This window comes from Gopherus flavomarginatus, chromosome 3 (assembly GCF_025201925.1).
Source record: "Gopherus flavomarginatus isolate rGopFla2 chromosome 3, rGopFla2.mat.asm, whole genome shotgun sequence".
NCBI lineage: Eukaryota > Metazoa > Chordata > Testudines > Testudinidae > Gopherus > Gopherus flavomarginatus.
This window is the reverse complement of record NC_066619.1, coordinates 6,137,207-6,162,598: the sequence shown is the minus strand read 5'-3', so window position 1 is coordinate 6,162,598 and position 25,392 is coordinate 6,137,207. Positions and strand designations below refer to the sequence as shown.

General features: G+C 46.9%; 1 protein-coding gene across 1 annotated transcript; it reads right to left on the bottom strand.

Annotated features, from left to right (window-relative positions):
- Window positions 1–1,484: 1,484 nt before the first annotated feature.
- Window positions 1,485–24,516, bottom strand: AQP3 (aquaporin 3 (Gill blood group)). Its single transcript, XM_050943685.1, has 6 exons — window positions 24,324–24,516; window positions 11,910–12,036; window positions 10,340–10,477; window positions 4,796–4,914; window positions 3,667–3,884; window positions 1,485–2,767 (listed from the first exon to the last, which is right to left on the bottom strand). The coding sequence occupies exons 1-6, from the start codon at window positions 24,429–24,431 to the stop codon at window positions 2,599–2,601; spliced, it is 879 nt and encodes a 292-aa protein (XP_050799642.1). The 5' UTR covers window positions 24,432–24,516; the 3' UTR covers window positions 1,485–2,598.
- Window positions 24,517–25,392: the final 876 nt, after the last annotated feature.

Sequence of the window (25,392 nt, the reverse complement as noted above, 5' to 3'; positions counted from 1 at the left end):
CGAGTCTCAGAGCCTGGATCAACTGAACAGAGGGGTAGCTGTGTTAGTCTGGATCTGTAAAAGCAGCAAAGAATCCTGTGGCATCCGCTCCCCCCTCCAGTGTAGACCAGGCCTAAAACTCCAAATGATGGAGAATCCACCACAACTATTGGCAATCTGTTCTAGTAATTATCCTCACTGTTAAAAAAAAAAGTGTGTTTTATAATAGTAGATTTTGTTCTTATTTCAAAATAAATTTATTACAAAAGCTTATGAGGACATTTACAGTTGAACAAAGTGGTGAAGAGGTATCTTCAAAAGAACTCATTGTTTTGACATTGAAGTATGAAAGAAGGAAAGAAGACTCTATTTTTAACAGTAACACACAAACTCAAAGAATAGCTTTCACAACAATTTTCTTTCCAGGTATCTAATGTGAGTGCAAACAGGACTACAACTTGACAGGAATGGCAGCTGCCCTTGAAGGTGCCATCTGAATGTAACATTATGACTTAGTCTCTAAGGTGCCACAAGTACTCCTGTTCTTTTTTAGCTCTAAAACCATGTACTAAGATTTTGTGTGGCCTAAAACACTCTCTAATCTGCCATCCTTATAGGGTTGCCATACGGATCTTTGTTGCACATGGAACACACATCTCTTGACCTTGAATCTCCATATGCACCTAGAATAGGGTTAATCTCTTCCAAATTAGACTGAAATGAGCTGAGATTCAAAGAAAGCTCTGTTTATTTCCTCTACTATGACTGCTCCTCTGATATAAGCAAGAACATGATGCTCTTCATTTCTAAAGGGTGTTCAAAGCCAGCCTGGGTTCATCTCATCCTGTGCTTTTCCTTGTCTTTTAGCAAATCTATTACCAATTGCCAGTGCACTCTATGGGCTGGCTTCTTGGTTTTTGTATTAACAAGAGTAGGTGCATGATTCTACATCTGTAAGAGGTCCTTCCCATATCCCTGATCTTTGCATAACCTCACCTTTGCACCCTAAAGTACAATTCAGAAGGAAAGGAATACAGCATGAAGGTAGCACTCAGCTGCTGTGCCCAGTAAAGGTAGATTTCCCTTTCCTTTTACAGAGTCTCATGAGACAAAAGGGGGTGAGAGCACTCTGACAGGCATGTTATTGTCACTGATGCCTTTCTAAGTGTCAAAGTTTACTGGAAGTGGTTTAAAAATAAACAAAATAAAATTGACACAGTCATTTTACAATCTCAATATTGACACACAAAAAAAGCACGAACGAATACAAAGTTTTACTGACTGTAAATATGTACTGACTATGAGAAACATATTAAAAGGAATTCATGCATTAAAGGAACAGTTATCAAAGGGGTCTCTAATAATATGATGCCTTGGGAATCAGAGAGTGACATTATGCCATCACTGGTATCAAAGAGGGTCACATAGAATGGCACAATGGGAACTAGAGATTCTCTGCCAAGAGGGCATCATGGATCTCAAAGACAATCGAATAACATGATGCCATGAGACCTGGAGCTACAACGTGGCACCATGGGAATTGAGATGCTCTTACAACGTGGTGCTATGGGTATCAAAAATGATCTAATAACATGAGAGTTGGAATTTCTCTGCCAACATGATTGTACTTTGAAAATGCAATGATAGTATCGGAAAGCAGGTCAGTGAATAGACAACTGTATTATGTCACCCTTGAATTAACTCTTCCCTGTCCTGGCATTATGTACATAAAGCTAATGTGAAATTTACACGAACAAACACAGCCTTATCGAGAGTCAAGCACCATGTTTTCAATTAAACATGACTATAAGCTTGGAATCCTGTATAAGCCTCTCTAATGCGAAAGAATCGCTAATGCATTCAGGAAGGAAGCTTTCCCAGGCAAGCTTCTGGTGGATTAGTGTTTTCCTAAATCTTGTCTTCAATGACCTAGTGAACGCTGAGGATCAAATATCCATGTGAAGTGGGCTTGTAAAGATTTTGTCCTTATACAAAATTAAAGTCCAGTGCATTGTTGCATTCTCTCTATTGTGACGTTATACCTAGGCAAAGCCTGATTGATGTGGATCTTAATGCTATGCTATTAATGGCATGCACTACAGATTTAATGGGCTACGGTCATCCCTAGTGTAACACCATTGACCTCAGTGGAGTTGCACCAGGAATGAATTCAACAGCAACCGCCTGCTTCTCTTTTGCATTTAGATATTTTCATTCGTTGATCTCTAAGCCCTTTATAAAGCAGCGTGTGAGGAGGCCTCGTCATCCCCATCCTGCTGATGGAGAAACAAGTTCAGAGAGGTGAAGTGATTTGCCCGAGGTCACGCAGTAAGCCAGTAGCAGAGCCTGATTAGAACTCAGGTTGCCTGAGTCAGGTCAGCACTCTAACGACTTGACTGCACTGCCAACCCCCCCTTTACCAAGATGAGACTATATGGTGCCTTTGGCAAAGGTTCATGGGCAAATTTCTAAAGCAAATGCATCAGGGTGTACAAAGAAACTAGGATAGAATATCTCAAGAAGTGGAGTCTCTTGTTGTTCTTGAATCTTTCTCCTTCTTCTCCTTCTCTTCTTTGGTTTCTGCAGTCCTGTGAAAAGTGTCCATATCTGCCAGCCTCCTCAGACCCTTTCCTTATGCTTCACGTTGGCCAACCTGACATTTTCCTGCTCAGTGGATGGTGGAGACGGCTCATCGTGGCATCCAATCATCAGCTGGTAAACCAGCACTCCAGCAACTGCCCCAAGGAAAGGGGCCACGATTGGGACCCACCACCATTGCTTGCCAGTACTGAAAGACACAAGAAAATGAGAGATGAGGAATGGGTAGCAGGACATCAACCAGAATTACCCAAACCCTGGGCATCTTCGAATATTTCCAATGACTTTCAATCAGATGTAGGCTCCTAAGTGCCTGAGGCCCTTATGAAAATGGGATGTAGGTGCCTAAGTCATCTAGGCACTAGAAAATGTTCACCCCTGAGCTTGACTGACCCAGAGAACTGGGGCTCTCTCTGGCTTTGCTATCACCCTATCAGAGAACAGTGACTTCCTAAGCATGAATACAGCCTTTTAAGAGAGCTGTCAGTGCTGTCCCACCCACATCAGTAGGGAGAGGACTTTCCTCTGCCCTGTTATTTCCCCATCGCTTCCATTTGGCAATAGCCAGGAAAGTCTCCAAATGACCTTATGTTCAGGGAATGGCTGCCCTTCCCCTGCTCACTCATAGGCCCACTGCTTGATAGCAACACCAGGGCATAAGCTCTGATCTCTGGAAAGGGCTCTGCTCTGGCTGTTTCTCATTGCTCAGGAAGGGAGATTAATGCCTTTTAGGAATGTTAACGTGACCCCAAAGGTGCCTCAAAATGCAGAGACTGCTTAGGTGTCCCTTTTTTTAAAAGGCTTGGCAGTATGATCTTAAAGAGATAGAATGTCATCTAGTCCAACCCCCCGTTCAGGGTAGGACTAGTCCCCAAACAGATTTTTACCTGAGATCCCTAAATGGCTCCCTTGAGGATTGAGCTTACAACCTTGGCTTTAGCAGGCCAAGGCCCAAACCTCTGAGCTATTCCTCCCTCCCCTTTTCTAATAGCCACTTCCAGAAGTGCTTGGGTAAGTTACTTTTTGGCCACCATGTGCCTTGATCCCATCAGAGCTGAGTAACCCGCGCTCCATGGAGAAAACACTTACGAGAACACTTCCGTGCCCCAGCCAGCAATGGAGGTGAAAAGACGAGGCCCAAAGTCCCTGGCTGGGTTGACGGCATATCCAGAGTTGAAGCCCATGGATGTCCCAATAACCAGGACCACAAAGCCAACAGTGAATGCCTCTAGGCCCCGGGGGATAGGGTTGTTGTAGGGATCCACAATAGCCAAGACGCAAACAATCAAGGATGCTGTGCCAATGAACTAGCAGGAAAAGGAGGGAGAGAGACGTGGTTGAGGTTTGATCAGTCTTTAAACAAAGTCACCTAGCTACTGGGTGGAATGCTGAATGTTTAGAACTTATCCTCTGGGGTGATGAACAGAGATAGTGAAGGATGTGATCTCATTAAACACAGGGAACACCAAAGGGAATATGAAGTGGGGAATATTATAGCAAAGGGAACATATCCAGAAAAGAACCCACCCTTAGCAATAGCCTCATGGAAACATTTGGAGCAGAGAACATCTCTTTCTCAGTAAAGCTTCTTAGGAGTAGAGAGCTGGGTCTTTGAGTTCCCATGAGTCTAAGGATGCATTCTTAGCCGCATCAGCAGGAGAAACTGCACCACAAGGAGGACATTAAATAGTCCTCTAGTAACCTGCAGTGATACCAGCTCTGGCTAGGATCTCACAAGCTAAACAAGGTCAGTCAGAGTTGACACTTAGAAGGAGACCAAGGTACCACAGAGATCCATGGTTCCCCTCGTGCTACTATTACTATTCCTTCTGTAGGTGTGACCCAGCATGGTGTATAGTGGCACTATGTGTTGGAAGATGCTACTTTTCTGGAGAGAAATAAAACCAGGGTTCTGCCGCCATGTGATCATTACAGATCCTAGGGCACATTTTATTAGAGTAGGGGTCTTAGCCCTGGTGTCCTGGCCAAATTTTAGTCTGTTTTCATGTGCAGACCGCACTCTGGCCACCTATATCCTCCTGTACCCAGGCACACCCTGGCACTCTGATCCTCATGCTGACCAGTGGATTATTGGGTCTCGACTGGTGAATATCACTGATCTAAATCCCAGGAAACGCAGCGCTGTTCCTCTTGAAATTGAGTGAGAGGCCCAGGATTGTCCTGCAAGGTCTCTTACCAGCACCCCCAACTCTCTTACCTGGTCAAAGAATCCATTCACTACATCCAGATGCTCAGACGGGTATGTGGCAAAAATGCCAGCAGTGCCATTCTGTCCCAGTACAAACAACTGGTTATTGCCAAAAGCCCATATGGCATCTAGAATGGAAAACAGGGTTGGGTCAGTCATTCATCGCCTGATTGTTCAACAACACAGGAGAATCCGGGGCAGGGGGTGTTATTTGGGAAGCCTAACAAGTCTTCTGGACTTAAAACCTATGAATATTAACAATAGAGAATCACAATATTTGTCCATCATACACATTACTGAGCACCATACTACTGGCTGCAATACAGCCAACTGCCGCTCAGGAGACACAGTTACTTAGCATATGGAGGAACATCCATATCCATGAGCAATTCCTGGACAGTATCCATGTGGAGACAGCTGATGTAGCTGTCCCAGATCACAGGACTACTGACACACCAGTGGAGGAGGAGATGGCTCAGGGTGTATCTGACACACCAGTGGAGGAGATGGCTCAGGGTGGACACAGCCAGCTGGTTACTTCTGGCAGCAGGCAGTGCTCCACCCCTGCTGCAAACCCTCCTGCTGTGGTAATAGATAACTGTTATGCTCTTCTTGATACAGGAGAGAAGGAATCACCCCCAACAGTTAAGGAGGCGAAGACTCGTACCCCTAAGGCTGGGAGGTCTGCTGCCACCACTGATAATAAGAAACGTAGGGTAGTGGTGGTTGGAGACTCTCTGCTGAGGGGGACGGAGACACCCATCTGTCGCCCTGACCGTTCATCCCAGGAGGTATGCTGCCTGCCAGGGACCCGTATCCGAGATGTTACAGAGGCATTGTCGAAGATTATCCGGCCTTCTGACTACTACCCCATGCTACTCATCCATGTGGGCACAAATGATACTGTGAGGTGTGACACTGAGCAGATCAAGAGTGACTACAGGGCTCTGGGAGTACGGGTTAAGGAGTTTGGAGCGCAGGTGGTATTCTCTTCGATTCTTCTTGTCGAAGGTAGGGGCCCGGGCAGAGACAGATGCATCGTGGAGGTGAATGCCTGGCTGCAAAGATGGTGTCGCCAGGAGGGCTTTGGTTTCCTCGACCACGGGATGCTATTCGAGGAAGGACTGCTAGGCACAGATGGTGTTCACCTTTCGAGGAGGGGAAAGGCCTTATCTGCGCACAGACTGGCTAACCTAGTAAGGAGGGCTTTAAACTAGGTTCGACGGGGACAGGTGAGCAAAGCCCACAGGTAAGTGGGGAACAAGACCTGGGAGATGGGTTGGAAACAGGAGGGAGCACGGGCTATGATGACAGAGAGAAAGGAGGGTCAGGGCAAAGCTGGGAGGCAAGATCAAACCAGTATCTTAGATGCCTATATACAAATGCAAGAAGTATGGGTAATAAGCAGGAAGAACTGGAAGTGCTAATAAATAAATACAACTATGACATTGTTGGCATTACTGAAACTTGGTGGGATAATACACACAACTGGAATGTTGGTGTGGATGGGTATAGTTTGCTCAGGAAGGATAGACAGGGGAAAAAGGGAGGAGGTGTTGCCTTATATATTAAAAATGTACACACTTGGACTGAGGTAGAGATGGACATAGGAGATGGGAGTGTTGAGAGTCTCTGGGTTAGGCTAAAAGGGGTAAAAAACACGGGTGATGTCGTGCTGGGAGTCTACTACAGGCCACCTAATCAGGTGGAAGAGGTGGATGAGGCTTTTTTCAAACAACTAACAAAATCATCCAAAGCCCAAGATTTGGTGGTGATGGGGGACTTCAACTATCCAGATATATGTTGGGAAAATAAGACCGCGGGGCACAGACTATCCAATAAGTTCCTGGACTGCATTGCAGACAACTTTTTATTTCAGAAAGTTGAAAAAGCTACTAGAGGGGAAGCTGTTCTAGACTTGATTTTAACAAATAGGGAAGAACTCGTTGAGAATTTGAAAGTAGAAGGAAGCTTGGGTGAAAGTGATCATGAAATCATAGAGTTTGCAATTCTAAGGAAGGGTAGAAGGGAGTACAGCAAAATAGAGACAATGGATTTCAGGAAGGCGGATTTTGGTAAGCTCAGAGAGCTGATAGGTAAGGTCCCATGGGAATCAAGACTGAGGGGAAAAACAACTGAGGAGAGTTGGCAGTTTTTCAAAGGGACGCTATTAAGGGCCCAAAAGCAAGCTATTCCGATGGTTAGGAAAGATAGAAAATGTGGCAAAAGACCACCTTGGCTTAACCACGAGATCTTGCGTGACCTACAAAATAAAAAGGCGTCATATAAAAAATGGAAACTAGGTCAGATTACAAAGGATGAATATAGGCAAATAACACAGGAATGCAGAGGCAAGATTAGAAAGGCAAAGGCACAAAATGAGCTCAAACTAGCTATGGGAATAAAGGGAAACAAGAAGACTTTTTATCAATACATTAGAAGCAAGAGGAAGACCAAGGAGAGGATAGGCCCACTGCTCAGTGAGGAGGGGGAAACAGTAACGGGAGACTTGGAAATGGCAGAGATGCTTAATGACTTCTTTGTTTCGGTCTTCACTGAGAAGTCTGAAGGAATGTCTAGTATAGTGAATGCTTACGGGAAGAGGGTAGGTTTAGAAGATAAAATAAAAAAAGAGCAAGTAAAAAATCACTTAGAAAAGTTAGATGCCTGCAAGTCACCAGGGCCTGATGAAATGCATCCTAGAATACTCAAGGAGTTAATAGAGGAGGTATCTGAGCCTCTAGCTATTATCTTTGGGAAATCATGGGAGACGGGGGAGATTCCAGAAGACTGGAAGGGGGCAAATATAGTGCCCATCTATAAAAAGGGAAATAAAAACAACCCAGGAAACTACAGACCAGTTAATTTAACTTCTGTACCAGGGAAGATAATGGAGCAGATAATTAAAGAAATCATCTGCAAACACTTGGAAGGTGGTAAAGTGATAGGGAATAGGCAGCATGGATTTGTAAAGAACAAATCATGTCAAACTAATCTGATAGCATTCTTTGATAGGATAACGAGCCTTGTGGATAAGGGAGAAGCGGTGGATGTGATATACCTAGACTTTAGTAAGGCATTTGATACGGTCTCACATGATATTCTTATAGATAAACTAGGAAAGTACAATTTAGATGGGGCTACTATAAGGTGGGTGCATAACTGACTGGATAACCGTACTCAGAGAGCAGTTATTAATGGCTCCCAATCCTGCTGGAAAGGTATAATGAGTGGTGTTCCACAGGGGTCTGTTTTGGGACCAGTTCTGTTCAATATCTTCATCAACGATTTAGATGTTGGCATAGAAAGTACGCTTATTAAGTTTGCGGACGATACCAAACTGGGAGGGATTGCAACTGCTTTGGAGGACAGGGTCAAAATTCAAAATGATCTGGACAAATTGGAGAAATGGTCTGAGGTAAACAGGATGAAGTTCAATAAAGATAAATGCAAAGTGCTCCACTTAGGAAGGAACAATCAGTTTCACACATACAGAATGGGAAGAGACTGTCTAGGAAGGAGTATGGCAGAAAGAGATCTAGGGGTCATAGTGGACCACAAGCTTAATATGAGTCAACAGTGTGATACTGTTGCAAAAAAAGCAAATGTGATTCTGGGATGCATTAACAGGTGTGTTGTAAACAAGACACGAGAAGTCATTCTTCTGCTTTACTCTGCGCTGGTTAGGCCTCAACTGGAGTATTGTGTCCAGTTCTGGGCACCGCATTTCAAGAAAGATGTGGAGAAACTGGAGAGGGTCCAGAGAAGAGCAACAAGAATGATTAAAGGTCTTGAGAACATGACCTATGAAGGAAGGCTGAAGGAATTGGGTTTGTTTAGTTTGGAAAAGAGAAGACTGAGAGGGGACATGATAGCAGTTTTCAGGTATCTAAAAGGGTGTCATCAGGAGGAGGGAGAAAACTTGTTCACCTTAGCCTCCAATGATAGAACAAGAAGCAATGGGCTTAAACTGCAGCAAGGGAGATTTAGGTTGGACATTAGGAAAAAGGTCCTAACTGTCAGGGTAGTTAAACACTGGAATAGATTGCCTAGGGAAGTTGTGGAATCTCCATCTCTGGAGATATTTAAGAATAGGTTAGATAAATGTCTATTAGGGATGGTCTAGACAGTATTTGGTCCTGCCATGAGGGCAGGGGACTGGACTCGATGACCTCTCGAGGTCCCTTCCAGTCCTAGAGTCTATGAGTCTATGAGCAGCTATTGGCTACCGGAGGCCCTATGACTTCTTCAACATCCTGTGCAGACTTCACAGGCTCAGCACCTGCTATAGGATGAATAATCATGTCCCATAATTTAGTAACACTTAACATTGACCTCGGTCTTTCCTGTTGTCTGACTGTGACTTCTCTCCTGAGGGCTATAACAGGTTGGTCTCATTCTGGTTGTTGGGTTTGGTGTGTGGGTAGCTGGGTGGGTGGTGTTGGTGGCCTGTGATACACAGGAGGTGAGACTGGATGATCTGGGGTCCTTTCTGGCCTTGAACTCTATGACTGTTATGGCAGTGGGCAATGCTCTCAATTTAGAGATGATAATGAGCCGGAGTCTCTGCTCAGATACGCATGCACAAGTCCCATTGACTTGAAGGGGATGTGTATCTGAGGCCAAAGTCTGGTTCAAGGAGTTGTCACTGATCTTTAATAAAATTAATTATTTAATTAACAATTGATTATTGAGAATGTTTTCCTAATTTTAAACAGCAACTAGAGGTATAAAACACACAACAGTTAGTAATAGAGCCTAACAACCAATTGGCCTTAACTGTAGCACCCAAGAGGGGCTTGTCTGCAGGGCAGCACGTTGCGGTCTACGGGGATGTGAATTGTAGAGCTCTCTATTGGGTCGTGCTTGAATTACCTCCTGTAGACCCTGCTGACGTGAGCTGAAGGGTACCTAGATTGCATTGATGTAGTCCCTCAAACGGGACTACGTTAACGTGAACTGGTGCCTTTTGGTTCATGCCAGCAAGGTCTACCTGGGTCAGTTAGAGGGCAACACATTAGCATGGTCTTCTATTCACACCCTTGTGGACCTCACAGTGCTTCCATGTAGACAAGCCCTAACCAGCTCATTCAATCAGGAAAGCTGGATCACAAACGCTGTTAGTTACTGATTGTTTGCACTCTGTTAGGTAATGGAGTTAACTGTTGCCTGGATGTTAATCCTTATTTATTCTTTTTCTTGGCTGTGTAAAACAAGAGGAGTTAATTGAGTGTCACCCCAGAGGCTGCCAATCAGGAGACACAAAAACATCAGGCATGGGAGGGCTCCGAATAGAATTTCCTTGATGGGATAAAGCCAACTGTCACAATGTTGTTGCTTGAGCACATATCGTGAAGATGTTACATGGGGGCCTGCGGTTGATTTTGTGAGTTTTGAATGCGAGATCACCCTGGAAAAGCCCAGAGATACTAGGATGACCGTCAGCCCAACTGCAGGAAAATACTCCAATTTGGACGAGGAAGATATTTTTCACAGCACAAGAAAACAGAGTGAGGAGGGATGGCATAAAAGCCGAATGGTTTGTTCACTTACCAAAGTACAAGCCAAAGACGATGCCCGCTCCTAGGAAAGCACCGAGGGTTTGTGCCAGGATGTAAATAGGCAGCTTAATCCACGGCTCCCGGGCCATGAGGCACAGAGCAAAAGTTACAGCAGGATTCAAGTGGCCACCTGGGAAAGAGTTTCTTGTTAGTGCATTCTGGGTTTAGGATCTGGCCCCAGAATACATGGAAAGGGACCAACACGTTCAGAAAGACACGCCTGCATTCATGTAAAAAGCGCAGCTGCTGGCCCTTGAAGGAGGGGCAGCCGCTGAAAACCAGGCCAGATATGTGGCGCTGTTCATTGGAAGCACTAGGTTAATCCACGTGCCCAGAGCTAGGCAATACCTGGTCTTTAGGGAAACACACGGGATAAAGCCTTTGAGCTTGTACTGCAGGGAACGGGACTGGGGAAAGGATTCAATGCTCCAGTAGGCCTTTTTCCATCTCTAATTTCTATGACTCAGTGAGGCTCTCAACAACAATGAGTTGCTCTCTCTGAATCTATCTAGCTATCTGTCTTTGCCATTGACTTCCAACAGTGATAGTCGTGTCCACTCACATTGGTTCTCCTGTGCCAGAAGCAGGCATTCAGCAATAGGGTGGGTGGACAGTTGCAAAGAGCAAGAAATATTGAGAAACAAATGACCAAAAAAGGGTTCTATTCTCTTCTCAGTGTGGGTTCGTCGGTTGCATGCATGCAGAGACGAAACTATGTTATTAACTATGAGTAGGGCCCTACCAAATTCACAGCCATGAAAAACGCGTCACGGACCATGAAATCTGGTCTTTTGTGTGCTTTTACCCTACACTATAGTATACATTTAAAATGGGAGACCAGAGTTTCTCAAATTGAGGGTCCTGCCCAAAAGGGAGTTGGGGGGGTCACAAGGTTATTTTAGGAGGGTTGCAGTATTGCCATCCTTCTGCGCTGCCTTCAAAGTGGAGTGGCTGCAGAGCGGCAGCTGTTGGCCGGACACCAGCTCTGAAGGCAGTGATCCTCCAGCAGAAGCACAGAAGTAAGGGTGGCAATATCATACCATACCACCATTACTTCTGCACTGCTGCCTTCAGAGTTGGGCAGCCGGAGAGTGGTGGCTGCTGACTGAGGGCCCAGCTGTGCAGGCAGCAGTGCAGTAGTAAAGGTGACAATACCTGGCAACAGTGCTGCCTTCAGAGCTGGGCTCCTGGCCAGCATCCGCCCCTCTCCAGCTGCCCAGCTCTGAAGGCAGTGCCACTTGCAGTAGTGCAGAAGTAAAGGTAGCAGTATCGCAACCCCCGCTACAATAACCTTGTGATTCCTCCACAGTTCCTTTTTGGGTCATGACCCCTACAATTACAACACTGTGAAATTTCAGATTTAAATGGCTGAAATCATGAAATTTATGATTTTCAAAATCCTATGCCCGTGAAATTGACTAAAATGGACCGTGAATATGGTAGGGCCCTAATTATGAAGCAATACACTTTGACCTTTGGATCCCCAACTGCGCATGGCCGGGAGCTTAGAGCAAGAGGGAGCCCTAGGTTTGCAGCAAACCCTTGAAGTGGAAGCCACATACCTGACACTTCCCCTGCTATCAGAATTCCAAGGGTAACAGCAAAGCCGAAGGCCAGGTTCACAGTCAAGAAGCCTCCGTGGGTTCCTCTACTGAGAACGATCTGAGCGACCGAGCCACAGCCAAACAACTGAAAGAAGAAAAGAACTGATCAAAACTGGCCCAGTGAGTTTTCTTTCAGGAGCGAGAAACTGGCCAAGGACTCCTGAGTGCTCTCCACTGGAGTTCTCCAGCCCAAGTCCATGACCAACTTCACTAGGTGTGTTTGTGCTGCAGTACAAAATGGGAAAGGCTGCAGGGAAACTTGCTGGCTTGGGTGGAAAATGCCAGGGAGCAGGGTCATGAATTTGCTAGGGACTTGAGCACCTCCATCTTCTGATACCTACAAAATACTTTCCCTTCTGGTCTTCAAGATCCTCCATAGGCTTGCCAGTCTTCTCCAAACCCCTCTCTGCTGCCTCCAGCCAATTCCCTGGTCTCTTAAAACACCAGACTCTTTTCTGTCTCCACTTCTTGTTTCTCCACAGTGGTTGGTACATCCTTCCTCAAGGCTGCCTTCACCAATTCCCTTTCCTGATTATCTGTACCTAGCTGATTCCTTAACCCTTCCCAAAGCCTTCCATCCCAAGATGCATCTCTCCTCTTGGCCTCCTACTTATCCGAACTCTCCCTTTAATAAAACCATCAAAATCTTCCCCCAGAGACCTCCAACTTTCAACCATTCTGCCCTGCATCTCTCTTTTCTCCCTTGCCTAGCACACCTAGGGACACTATATGATGCATTTAAACCTACTATCCCCAGCCTGCAGTCCTTCTTTATATGGAACTGAAATCAGTGGAAGTTTAGGATCTGGACTGGAAACAGGATCAGTTCGTACTTTGCTGGCATTTGCAGAGATGACTATACATGGCTGGAAAACATTGTAACGACAATACACTTGATATAAGGAGTTCCCAGCAGCACAGGTGCTCGTCTGCAGCTGTCAGCAAGGCAAAGCTTGGATGGTGTAAGAACACTGTCCGCCATCAGCTGGTGCTAGGATTTACACAGCAATTCAAACGCTTGATTACAGCCAGCAAACCTGCTTAGGGGGCTTCATGCTGCACGTAACACAAAGCTGACTAAGACAACCACAGACATTAAACGCTTCAGTCCAGGCACCTCGTAAATTACACCTTGTCTCTGGCATTGTGAGAGGCGCTGTGCCTCGCCTCTTCCTTTGGAGGGCTGGAGACTGGAAAGTATTTGGTGAGCGGGCGGTTATTTGCACAGGATGATAAGGGCTGTTTGCATGCAGTGAAAGGAGGAAGCAAGCTGCAGCCCAAGGATGTTTGCTGGGGTCAATCCCTCATTTCCGGCCCATGTCCAAGAGTTAAAATGCTCTCTCTCCTCCTCGTCTCGCTCCACCTCGCTAGCAGTCCAGCCCATTTCAGATTATAGCTGGTGTCTGAATCGTTGGCTTGTATCTAACCCATGGGGGGAGATCCTGATCTCCGGTGTGTCTCCAAGGGCTTCAGTGGAGTTAATCCTGATTTACGCTGCAGAACATGAGCTCTGCTCAGCATTAGGCTCTGTAGCTGTGCTGGACTGCCTCCTTATAATTACACAGAGGACCCAGAGCTTGTATGCTGACTTCCTCCTAAAGTTCAGGGATGCTCACAGCCAGGGCCTGAAGCCTCTTCCATTACTAGTGATATGTGGCTCTTCCCCGTTAGGGCTGAAGGATGCAGCCGGCTGCCAGCCCTAGGAGCAAGGTATCAGACCCAGAATCCAACCCATGTAACCGCTCTTCTCCCATACAATTGACAGCTGATGAAAGAGTAATGAAATAAACACCGTGCCCTGCTATCTCCTGGGCAGAGATTGGAATGGTCTGATAGACTCCAAGTTGACTCACTAGATCGACTTCCCACACCTAAGTCCCTCTGAACTAAAGAGCCCAGGTCTCCACCCACACAGACTCAGGTTGCAGATAAGGAAAACAACAAAGGAACCTACAATGGCACTGTGGTGAACTGACTAGGGTGGATGCAGAGCACCCTCTACTGGATGGAATGAGATCTCCTCGTCTGCACGTCATAGGCCCGGCACTGCTCAAAGCGGTTTTCCTTTAGCGCACTGTGCTTTGGGACCGGGAGGCTCTGAGTACCAACCCCACCAAATACTGAGTGAGCAGCAGAATTGCGGCAGTGAAGCCCCAGCTAAGAGACCCCAGACATGTTCCAATATTTTGCCCTTTGATGAGTGACTGTCACCTAAGGTCTCAAAGAGATCTACAGGCCCTAGGCAGAAGGGGAAGAACTATTACCCGGACTTTACAGCTGGGGAAGCAGGGATGGAGGAGGCCTGTGGCAAAGTTAGAAACAGACCTCAAGCATCCTGATTCCCATTCCTGCGCAGTAACCACTTGACTGCCTTTTCGGCCTGCGCTCAGTGGAGCACCGAGGGTGAAATCCGACGTGCGTTATGAAGCCAACAATTACTAGCTAGTGAGCTAATGGGAAGTTCTTCCCTTTCCTTTCTGACACGTAAATCACTTCCAAGATAATATTAGTTGAAGGTTCGGTTGCTACTGTAGCTTCTTGTTGTACTCCTCTCTCAGGTGGTCCCTTCAGCTGCCGTGTCTGGCCACGCACAGGGAGTGGATGGAGGGCATTCAAAGCTGTAATGTCTGGAGTGTGTCTTCTTTCTTTTAGTTTATTCAGGGTTATTTTCTTAGGCAAATATTTATTTTTCTCATGCTCAACGACCTGGCAGTCCTGCAAATTGATGGAGTTTGATAGTAATCTACATACATTTAGGCTGCAGAATACCACAGTGTAAAATTACCCCACATTTCCCACTAAGCCCTTTGATCTCAGCCTGAATAAATTCCAAATTTGCCAGTGGATGAGATTTTAATGCCCATTTCCCCCATGAATGGTGATAAACTCCTGGCTTGTCCTGGGCAGCGCCTACCAGTCAGGCAAGATGCCACATGGCACCTCTGCCTTGAGTGCTCCAAAGTCTGGTGAGCCCCTGTGCGTGGGACAATCCATTGCGTTAGGGGGCCAATGGGGTAAAACTGGTGTAATGCAATCAGAGGCAGATTAAGCTTTTGTTGTGCCCTGGGCCAGAGCAAGTGGGAGCCCCTCCCCACCCCTTCTGACTGCAGTCCCAGCCCCCCTGCTCCACCTCGCCTACTGGGGAGCTTTCCCGCCCCCACTCCCTGGCAGGAGCACCAGATGGGCAGCTAAGTGAGTCGGGGCATGGGGAGGCCCATTTTTTTGGGGCCCTCCAATTGGCTGGGGACCCTGAGCACAAGCCCCGTTAGCCTAATGGCTAATCTGCCACTGAGAAAATCTGGCCCTACAAGCACAGAAAAGAGGCAGGCAGGCTGGCATTTAGGGCCAAATTCTGCTTGTGATGTGCATGTCTGTATTTTTATTGGGCCCCAGCAAACCAAGCCGAACCTTGATCCCAGTGGCTTCCACAAGACACACACACACCGCACATACACACCTTTCTATCAGTTGCATTTGACCCTAGGAAGCATTTCAAATTGCACTCGCCATGGCTGCTCTGTTGTCCTGCAGTTTACTGAGGGTGTGGCCACACAGCCGCTAGACCCTCAGGCTGGCTGTGCAGATGTCTGGGCTCAGGCTGGAGTCTAGCATCACTGGAATCTAGCCACACTGACAAGGCTCTAAATGCAATTCACTAGGGCCACGGTGAGAGGTTTTCCTTGGGAACCTGCTGCTAGGGATGATGTGTGTGAAATATGGAGACGCTGAAACCCTGCTCTGTTGACTTTAACTAGCTACCCCAGCTCCAGCATTTTCATGTTACCAATAAACTGTCACACATGCCATCGAAATAAAAAGCTTCGGTATCAAGGTTTGCATCACGCACTCTCGCATGATCTGCTATTGTATTTCAGGTCCCTTATGCTCCGCGGGACGATTTCAATGATTATTTTAGGAGTATTAATAAAATGTACGAAACCACTTCACTGTGAAGTATTAACATTACTCCCACGGGCATTTATTAAGTTAAATCTATGCATTTGACTGGTCAGGCAAAGTATTGTGTCCAATTCTGGGCAACACACTTTAGGAAAGTTGTGGACAAATCGGAGGGCAACAAAAAACAGTCAAAAGTTTAGAAAACCTGATCTGTCAGGAAAGGTTAAAACAGCTGGGCATGTTTAGTCTTGAGAAAAGGAAACTGATGGGGGGGACCTGATAACTGTCTTCAAATTTATAGAGGACAGTGATCAATTGTCATTAACACATTGAATCTATTTCCCCATGGTAAGTATTCTCACACCTCTTGTCAAACTGTCTGGAATGGGCTATCTTGATTATCACTACAAAAGTGTTTTCTCTTAATTAGTTAGTCTCTTAGAGTTGGTAGGACAACTCTCACCTTTTCATGTTCTCTGTATGTGTATATCTATATATCTATAGATACCTTCACTATATGTTCCATTCTATGCGTCCGATGAAGTGGGCTGTAGCTTATGCTCAGATAAATTTGTTAGTCTCTAAGGTGCCACAAGGACTCCTGTTGTTCTCTGTGTCCACTAAAGGAAGGACAAGAAGGAATGGGCTTTATCTGCAGCAAAGGAGATTTAGGTTGGATATTAGGAAAAACTTCCTAACGACAAGGGTAGTTAAGCTCTGGAACAGGCTTCCCAGGGAGGCTGTGGAATTCCCACCACTGGAGGTTTATAAGAACAGGTTGGACAAACACCTGCCACTCTCAGGGATGAACTAGGTTTACCTTGTCCTGCCTCCGGGCAGGGGGCTGGACTTGGAGAAGGTCCCTTCCAGCCCGACATGTCTATGATTCTGTGTATGTGCCTACGTAGGGACTGGCTCCACACCTGCTGAAGTCAATGGGAATCTCTCCGCACTGATTTCAAAGGGCTTTGGATTAGACCCTGATAGGGCACGCATCACCGCGGTACCTGAGCACCAAAGGCGATGTAATGCAGCAGATGTACTACTAGGGGGATCCAGAGCAGCAGCTGCAGCACTGTAGGGAGGAATACTGCCCAGTCCTATACTGTCCGCACCAGGGGCAGGCAAACTTTTTGGCCTAAGGGCCACATCGGGTTTTGTAAATCGTATGGAAGGCTGGTTAGGGGAGGGAGTCATGGCCTGGCCCCCACCTCCTATCTGCCCACCCCCAGGACTCCTGCCCCATCCAACCTCCCTTGTTCCCTGACAGCCCCCCCAACAACCCCTGACCCATCCACACACCCTCACTCCCTGTCCCCGGACCGCCCCATCCAACCCCTCCTCTCATTCCTGATGGCCCCCTCAGGACCCTGCCCCATCCAACCACCCCTTCTCCCTGTCCCCTGACTGCCCCCAGAACCCCTGCCCGCCCCATCCAACCCCCCCTCCTTTCGGACTGCTCGTCCGGGACCCCTGCCCCCATTCAATCCCCTGTTCCCTCCCAACTCCTATCCACATCCCCGCCCCCTGACCACCACCCCAAACTCCCCTGCCCTCTATCCAACCCCCCCGCTCCCTGCCCTCTTACTGCGCTGCCTAGAGCACCGGTGGCTGGCAGCACTACAGCCACGCCACCCGGCTGGAGCTGGGCAACGCTACCGCCGCCACCACACAGCACAGAGACCAGGTCAGGCTGCCCCAGGAGCTCACAGCCCCACCGCCCAGAGCATTGCGCTGGCAGCAAGGCGAGTGAGCTGAGGCTGCGGGGGAGGGGGAACAGCAGGGGAGGGGCCGGGGGCTAACCTCACGGGCCAGGAGCTTGGGGGCCAGGCAGGACGGTCCTGCTGGCTGGATGTGGCCTGCGGGCCGTAGTTTGCCCACCTTTGGTCTACACTGATGCAGGTCAGTGTAACGTGCATCGCTGGCGGGGTGGCTTTTTCACACCCCTGCGCAACGTCCTTTATATTGATATACGCAGTCATGTAGACCTGCCCTGGGATAAAAAAACACCCCACGCCCTTCTTAGCGGAGAAGACAAGGCCTGAGTTTGGAAAGGTCCGGAGCTGACGAAGGTAGTACAAGATTTTGGCAGGAAACAGAAATGGGTAAATAATACTGGAGAGATTACATAACCGATGGGTTTATAAACAGCTCTGGAGAAGAGTGACTCTGTTTGCACACTCAAGAAGGGATAATCACCGGCATTCTTCTGCACAACAGCTCTCTGATTAACCTTTCCTTGCCTAGTGGCTCCTTTTGGCATCTACGAAGGAGCCACAAAAGACCTGAAAAAAGAACAGGAGTCCTTGTGGCACCTTAGAGACTAACAGATTTATTTGAGCATAAGCTTTCGTAGGCTAGAACCCACTTCATCAGATGCATAGAATGGAATGTATTTGACCTGAACGTATTTGCTCTTGCATTTACATGGCCCTGATCCCTGGATTAATCTGGGAAGACTTTGTAGCATTGGCACAACCCGACCCAGTGTTATCGTCTGAGAAACAACTGTTCTCTTCAGCAGGCAAAGAGAGCAGGGATTAGGCAATGAACCTTGTGTAAATCTAGCCTGATTGCACCAATGAATGGGAAGGAGATTCGGATGGGGTTGCAGCCAAGTCACCTGAATAAGGCTGTTGAAAACTCTTGAGCTGCGATGACAGGTTGAAGGAGGAAGATTTTCAGCAGCTCCGTGCAGCACATGAGAGTTAAACGCCCACTCACAATGAGAGTTAAAGCTGGACCCCAAACAAGGGACTCTCCCTCCAAATGGGTGAGGCTGGGTGGGTCTGGGGCCCTCATCCTGCAGCTGGCTCTGTTCACCCTCTTCTTTTGCAAAGCTACAGCTTGATTGAAAGCCTACTGAGCAGCGGCGGCTCCAAGCACCAGCGCTCCAAGTGCGTGCCTGGGGTGGCAAGCTGTGGGAGGCGCCCTGCCGGTCCCTGCAAGGGCGGCAGTGAGGCTGCCTTTGGCGGCTTGCCTGCGAGAGGTCTGCCAGTCCGCGGATTCGGCGGCAATTCGGTGGCAGGTATGCTGAATCCGCGGGACTGGGGACCTCCCGCAGGTATGCCGCTGAAGGCAGCCTGCCTGCCGTGCTTGGGGCAGCAAAAAGGCTAGAGTCACCCCTGCCACGGCAAAGCCTCCCTTTGGCTTCCTTCACAGCTGTCCCAGCTACACGCCAGCAGTGAATCAGAGGGATGGTGCTGGTGCAGCTGAGCTCCATGGAGTTTTGGGAGCAACTCAAGTGGCCTGTTATGCTGGCTGAATACTGTGAGCCCATGGCAGTGGCAGTCTCCAATGGTGGAATCAGTGCAGAAGCTGCAAGGGGCTTTGGGCCCTGCTCAGCTTCAAACCTGTCTCCTTTTAAAGTTCAAATCTACATGCGTTCATAGCTTTGAATTCATAACTCTTCAGGCTATAATCATCTTGTCGGTCTGCCCCCTCCCTAGCACAGTTATATTCAGTGTGTTCAGAGCCATATTGCAGCAGCCATCGCAGTGAAAAAGGGGGAGGGGGATGAGGGAGAGTCAGTAACAATAAGGTTTGTAATGGATCTTTCTGAAGAAGAGTTGGAATTCACCCCCTGTGCAGAGGCGCAGCCCAAGGCTTATGCACCACTTAAGAACTCAAGAGATAAGAGGGCTTACGTGGGGTTTATGTGGTACACAGATCTTGGGCTGGCTCCCTGCACAGGGGGTGAATTTCACCCCATGTGAGAAAGTTATAACAAATGGCATTGGAAGAGTCTGTTAAGGCAGAATGTATACGCTACTTTTTTCCCACTAAAGCAAGCTCAGCCATTCCCCACTGATTTGCGGTAGAAAGGCAAATGCACAGGACGAAGGGTCAGGAGACCAGAGTTCCATTTCTAGCTCTGCCACAGACTTCCCATGATGTCTTGGTCAAGTCATTTAAGGCCTGATCCTGCAGCAAGGAAGAAAGACACTGAGTACAGTGGGCACAGGATTAGGCTGTTAATTTGTGCCTCATTTCTCCCATCTTTAAAATGGGGAGATCACACTTCCCTACTTCACTGGAGTGGGGATGGCCTCGTTAGGGCTTGTGAAGTGCTTTGAGATCCTCAAATGAAAGGCACTAGAGGGAAGGTGGTCTTATTGCCATTTCCTTAAATGACTTCCTTGCCAACAAGACACATCCACTATGACCACTCTTTCAGCACTGCGGTATTATGACCTGCATGTGACAGTTTTGCTGGTGTTCGAAGTTGATTGAATTTACACTTAAGTTTTTTAAACTCTAGTAAAATATTAACACAATGCAAGGGCCATGCTTAGCAAGACTGAAAGCAAACCAGCTTTTCCAAGTCCTAGATAAAGCAAATATGGTGTAGCAAACTTCCTAGTATGTCCGAGTACTGCTGCCCTCTACTGGATGGAATCAGAACAGCTTAACTATGTTTCATAGGCCTTATACTGCTAACAACTGAAGAAGATTCTCCTTTACTTTTAGCCCTACAATCATGCTATGAAATTCAGGTTTCCATGGCATGTGGCATAGTTACAACCATGAAGTTCCAATTTATAACAGTAAAGTCTTTCATCAGACCAGTCTTGTTTGAAGAATGACCAAGGGAGTTGGATTCAAAACTGCTCTTTGTTCCTTCCTTGTGTCTAAACAACAGTGAAAACCAGCTAATCCACCATGCAAAGTCCGCCAGAGAGCCGAACTATTATACCAGCCAGATAGGAAGGATACAAAGTCTGAACTTTTAGCTAGCCCCAGTGTTTCAAACAAAGCAGGTCTGTAGCAGTGTAACAGTTGCAACCCTTTTATTTTAGGCCGGGTGCAAAAAGCTGGGCTGATGGAATTTTTTTTTTAATTGGCTGCTACAGTAATGATACAAACAACAACCAGCTTGTGAAATTCGTTTGATATTTGCATTGTTTAACTATTGCCAGTAGGTGACGCCTTGGAGCAGGCAAGAAGGAAGACGAAGTAGGAAAAAAAGATTTTAATAATTTGTTGAACTGCAGGGGCACCAGGGCATAAATCGCCCCCTCCTAAAATGAGAAGAGAGATGGCAGTGACTGGAATCTTTAGGTAAGTTCAACTAATTTCCTCGGCTTCTTTTGCTGCATGATTTCCCTGATTATCTATGAAGGAGGAACATTTATTGACATGCTTCCCGTATGCAGATATTTGTTGCAGGGTAAGGTGCCTCTCTTGGCGCTGAGATCTTTGTGCCAGCCAAAGGCAAGAGATCTGTTGGGGAGAAACTGGGACCATGTCCAGTGCCTTTGGGTGTCACAAATCTTCCATTCCAAAACTCAGGCCTAACGTTAGGTGCACAGTCCCACACCTGTTGAAGTCAATGGAAGTTTGACCTCAGTGAGAGCAGGAGCCAAACCTTAAGCCCACCCTCAATATTAACCTTAATGTACACTAAACCCGGAGAGATGGGGACAAATCCAGCCAACTCTGAGCCTGATCCTACATCTTTTGCACAGCCAAAACCCCCACTGATGTTAATGAAAGTTATGGGTGCAAACAGATGCTGGGATTGGGCTCTGTGGGAGGTTAAAAATTACCCTATAAAAATAAACATATTTCCTTACACATGATCACATGCACCACTCCACACACCAGCCGGGTGAGAGTCAGCCTGCTGGGACTCCCATAAGGGCAGCTTAGCTACCCAGGCTGTGCTCCCACCAGACAGTATTGTTCCTCCAGTGGAGACTGCCAGACTCGGAAAGGTGTCTGAGTGTATTCACACTAAAAAGGTAGTCAGTGGGCTCAAAGCTGGGGATGGAAAGGCCCACAGGCAGATCCCAGCATTAACCAACCCTACCTGCTACCAGGCTTACATGGAAAGGAAAATATGGGCTAACCAGACCCCAGAACAAGGGATGATCTGGGACTGGGAGCAAACTGAAAAAAGCAAGAAGGGAATCATCAATCAGCCTTTCGAAATGGCCCTTTCCTACCTCTTTTCTGACAGCCAGAGATTAAATACAGCCACTGAATACATTTAACAATGTTAGGGGAGACTGAAGCTGGAAATAGCGGGGGGTGTGGAGCAAAGCAGCCTCCCTGCATTGAATCTCTTTGGAAGGTGCTCCTGGCTCCTAACCCCAGCTTCCAATGCAACCCATGATATGTGTGAAGCCTCACAGGCAGTGCCCTGCTATCTGTCTTCAGCAGATCTATTTCCAAGAGAAGTTGTAAAAAAGTTTTTGTCATTTCCACAAACCCTGTAAGCATGAGTTCAGAGTCTGCCAGCCTGACTCTAAATCCTGCCTTTTCTTTGCTAACCGTTTCCAGAAGCTCTGTCCAAACCACTGACCCATGAATGCTGTGCCTCCTCTGCTCATTAGGGCTAGTAAAACACAACAGGTGATGTGCCTCGGGTTGTTCCCATTGCCACTTTCACCAACTTTTACCTACAGCCCCTAGAAGAACACACGGATTTTCCTGGAGTTGTACAGGAGGGGCCTGATCCAAACCCAAGACACACACGCGCACACCCCAAATGCCAGGGGATTTTGGATCAGTCTCTGAGCAGCTGGAATGAGCTTGATTTTCTTCCCCTGCCAAATAGCACCAGTGATTCACAGCCAGAAACTGCACAATCATTCAATCAGCTCCTACCCATCCTTATTCCAAATAATCCTCTCAAAGCAAAGCATGGCCACTTGGCTGCAAGTAGTTATTGCGAAAGTTGGTCTTTCCGCAGATACAAAAATGATGCTATGGGAAACACGGCATCCCCATTAGAGAGGGTAACATTCTACTGCTTCTCTTGAGCAGCGAGATGTACAGCAGATACATCCGCCTCTCTGCCCCTGTTGCTTTTTAAAATGCAAGAGGCCGTGTCTTTCCATTTTCGGGAGGTGGCTGGAGGTGCGTAGAGCTTTTCAAAGTTGCCACCACCCTTAGCTATTCCGGCTACTGAACAATTTCCGAACCAATTCTGATCTCAACTGATATAAATCCACAGTAGCTCAGCTGAAGTTGATGGAATTGCTGAGGATTTACACCTTGGTAAATGAGATCAGAATCTGATCACATATCTTCAAAGTGATGCACAAACATTAACTGGCCAGTAGTAGAATATCAGCAAATTAGACAAATTACACCTGTCTGCAGTGTCATCTATATACCTACCTACCATATGTGGAAGGGCCAATACTTTCAAAGTTGGATGCCTAGAGCAAGAAACCTATATCCATATTTAGCCACTTAAACCATTGTCCTGATTTTCAGAGATGCTGAGTACTAGCAACTACTTTGGAATTAGGCCTGGTTCACACGTAGAAATTAGATCGACCTAGCTACACGGAAAATTTCTCACCTTAAGCACAGTAGTTAGGTTGACTTAACCCTAATGTAGATGCAACTAGGTCGATGGAAGAATTATTCTGTCAACTAGGTACTGCCCCTCAGACAGGTGAATTAACCATATCACTCCGTTGTGGCAGGAAACATCTACACTACAGAGGTGTAGCTGAAGCACTGGAGCAATAAACATACCCCTAGATACCAGTGGTGGAGCTCAGCTCTCATCCCTGTAATCAGATAACTTCGTGATTTAAATGCCCAGATATAGACGCAGGTTCCCAACTTTAGGCACTCGGGTTTGAACCCGTTCACCAAGGCACATATTGTCCTGGGGTCTAAGCACTGAATCTTTTGTGTCTATTTACCATTAACATATGATGGGGGATAGCTCTCCGATCCTAGACATGTGGCAAGCAGAGGTAGGCATTCAGCCATCCCAGTTAGTATTTTGCAGTGAGCCACAAAACAGCCCTGCTATTCCCCCTCTCACTCCATCCCAGGACAGGCTGTTGAGAACTGTTATTAACACTTTCAACACCAGCACATTTTTAAAATGGTGCTTTAAGAAAAACAATCCAAGAAGAGGAACTTTCCCCTTCATGTATCTTCTCTCCTTTAGATGGCTCTTTAAAGGTTCTTTAAAGTTCAGACAGTTTCAAGATCAGAGAAATACATAGAGGCGTGAGAGCAATTTCCTCCCAGCAATACACTTGCTGTTCACACATGTGCCTCCTTCTTTGGTCTACTCTGCTGCTTGTACATACAGAAAGTTAAATCTTTCAATACTTCAAAAGATTCATACATCACACCGAAATTGGAAGCAACTCTAAAACTGACTGGTTACCAACTTTCATACATAATTTCACACAGAACATCAGGGTTTTACTACTCTAGACCCTGTGAGTCCTCTAGTCAGTTTCATCTCTGGTATAAATTCCAGGGATGAATGTGACTCCCTTGTCATATCACTTTAGCTTTGCACCCAAATTACTGCAATTAAACAGTACTGAGCCAGCAAGTCAGAATCTTAGCCAGTTCATGGAATATTAACCTGGTCCTGAATAAGCAACGTACTATGTAGTATGTTAACGTTTTTATTGCAACTATGCCTTAATAAAAACGTTTCCAAAACAACACAACCGTATTCTAAGTAGTAAAAGGCAAACTTACCACCAGAATCAGGGTCCCCAGGCACTCGGCCAGTGCTTGCCTCACAAGTTTGTTTCTGATCCTCAGCATCTCTGCAATTCTAGCGAGAACTTCCTTTTGCCTCCCCATGGTAGCTGAGATTTCCTTCTAGCCCTGCTTTGGCACAGAGGTGGCTGGCTGACTAGCTTTCAGCTCTTCAGCCTGGTGTGGAACTCTGATCCTTGCAGCCCTGTGTTTGCTCATAAATAAGTTGAGATATCCCTGAAACACCGCCCCTAAGTAACCACACCCCTCCCACCCTCTCTTTGACTGCAACTTTTTGTTCTCAGCATAGGACTGAGGGGGTGGTTTGCTTGGTTTTTTTTTTTTAATTATTATTACTCATATAGACAGGCTGCAGATGCAGGAGTGTCAGGAGCTCATTAAGGAGACTCGGGGGGCGGAGGGGGGGAAACAGTGCAGAGACTTGCACATCTTGATTGCAGTATTTCCATGCTCTTCCAAGAGCACATACAGCTGAATCTGCCCCACTCTCAATTCAGATGAGCCAAGAAGACCCACCTATACGAACACAGCAGCTGAACTTGCATGTGCAGACTCAACTCTTGACAATACAATGAATTCTGTTTTCCGCCCTACCAGAGCTGTTCGTAGGTTGTCAGCTTCTTGGTGACTTAAGCTCCTATGCAGTGTGGGGGCTTTTTAGTCGCTCTTGCAATAAAATCATGGGAAACGAGGCCTTGATTCTCCACTCCCTCATTCCGGTTTTAGGCCAGTGATCTCAGTACCTAACACCAGCATCAAACTGGTGTAATGGAGTGAGAATTGGGTCCAGAAACGGTCCTAACTCGAAACCCTCGCTCTAACCTCCAGGTCTGGATGTAGAGCCAAACGTGTGGCATGTCTGCATAACCTTCACAGCTTCCCAAGGCTGAGGGACTGCGCCATGGGCCGTGCATTCATTTCAGCACGCCCCGTCTTAGGAAAGCAAGAGAGAGAGAGAGCAGATCCGTTATCAGGAGCCACCCATAGGTGGTGCTGCACCATGAAATCAGCAAACCGTCTGCCAGAAAGTGCCTGTGCTCCATGC

Excerpts from the sequence above, each read along its gene's own strand:
- AQP3 (XM_050943685.1), bottom strand. The coding sequence starts at position 24,431 with ATGGGGAGGCAAAAGGAAGTTCTCGCTAGAATTGCAGAGATGCTGAGG. Across the intron at positions 12,037-24,323 it reads TGGGGACCCTGATTCTGGTG|TTGTTTGGCTGTGGCTCGGT; the intron begins GTAAGTTTGCCT and ends TTCTTCTTTCAG. Across the intron at positions 3,885-4,795 it reads TGAATGGATTCTTTGACCAG|TTCATTGGCACAGCATCCTT; the intron begins GTAAGAGAGTTG and ends TTTTCCTGCTAG.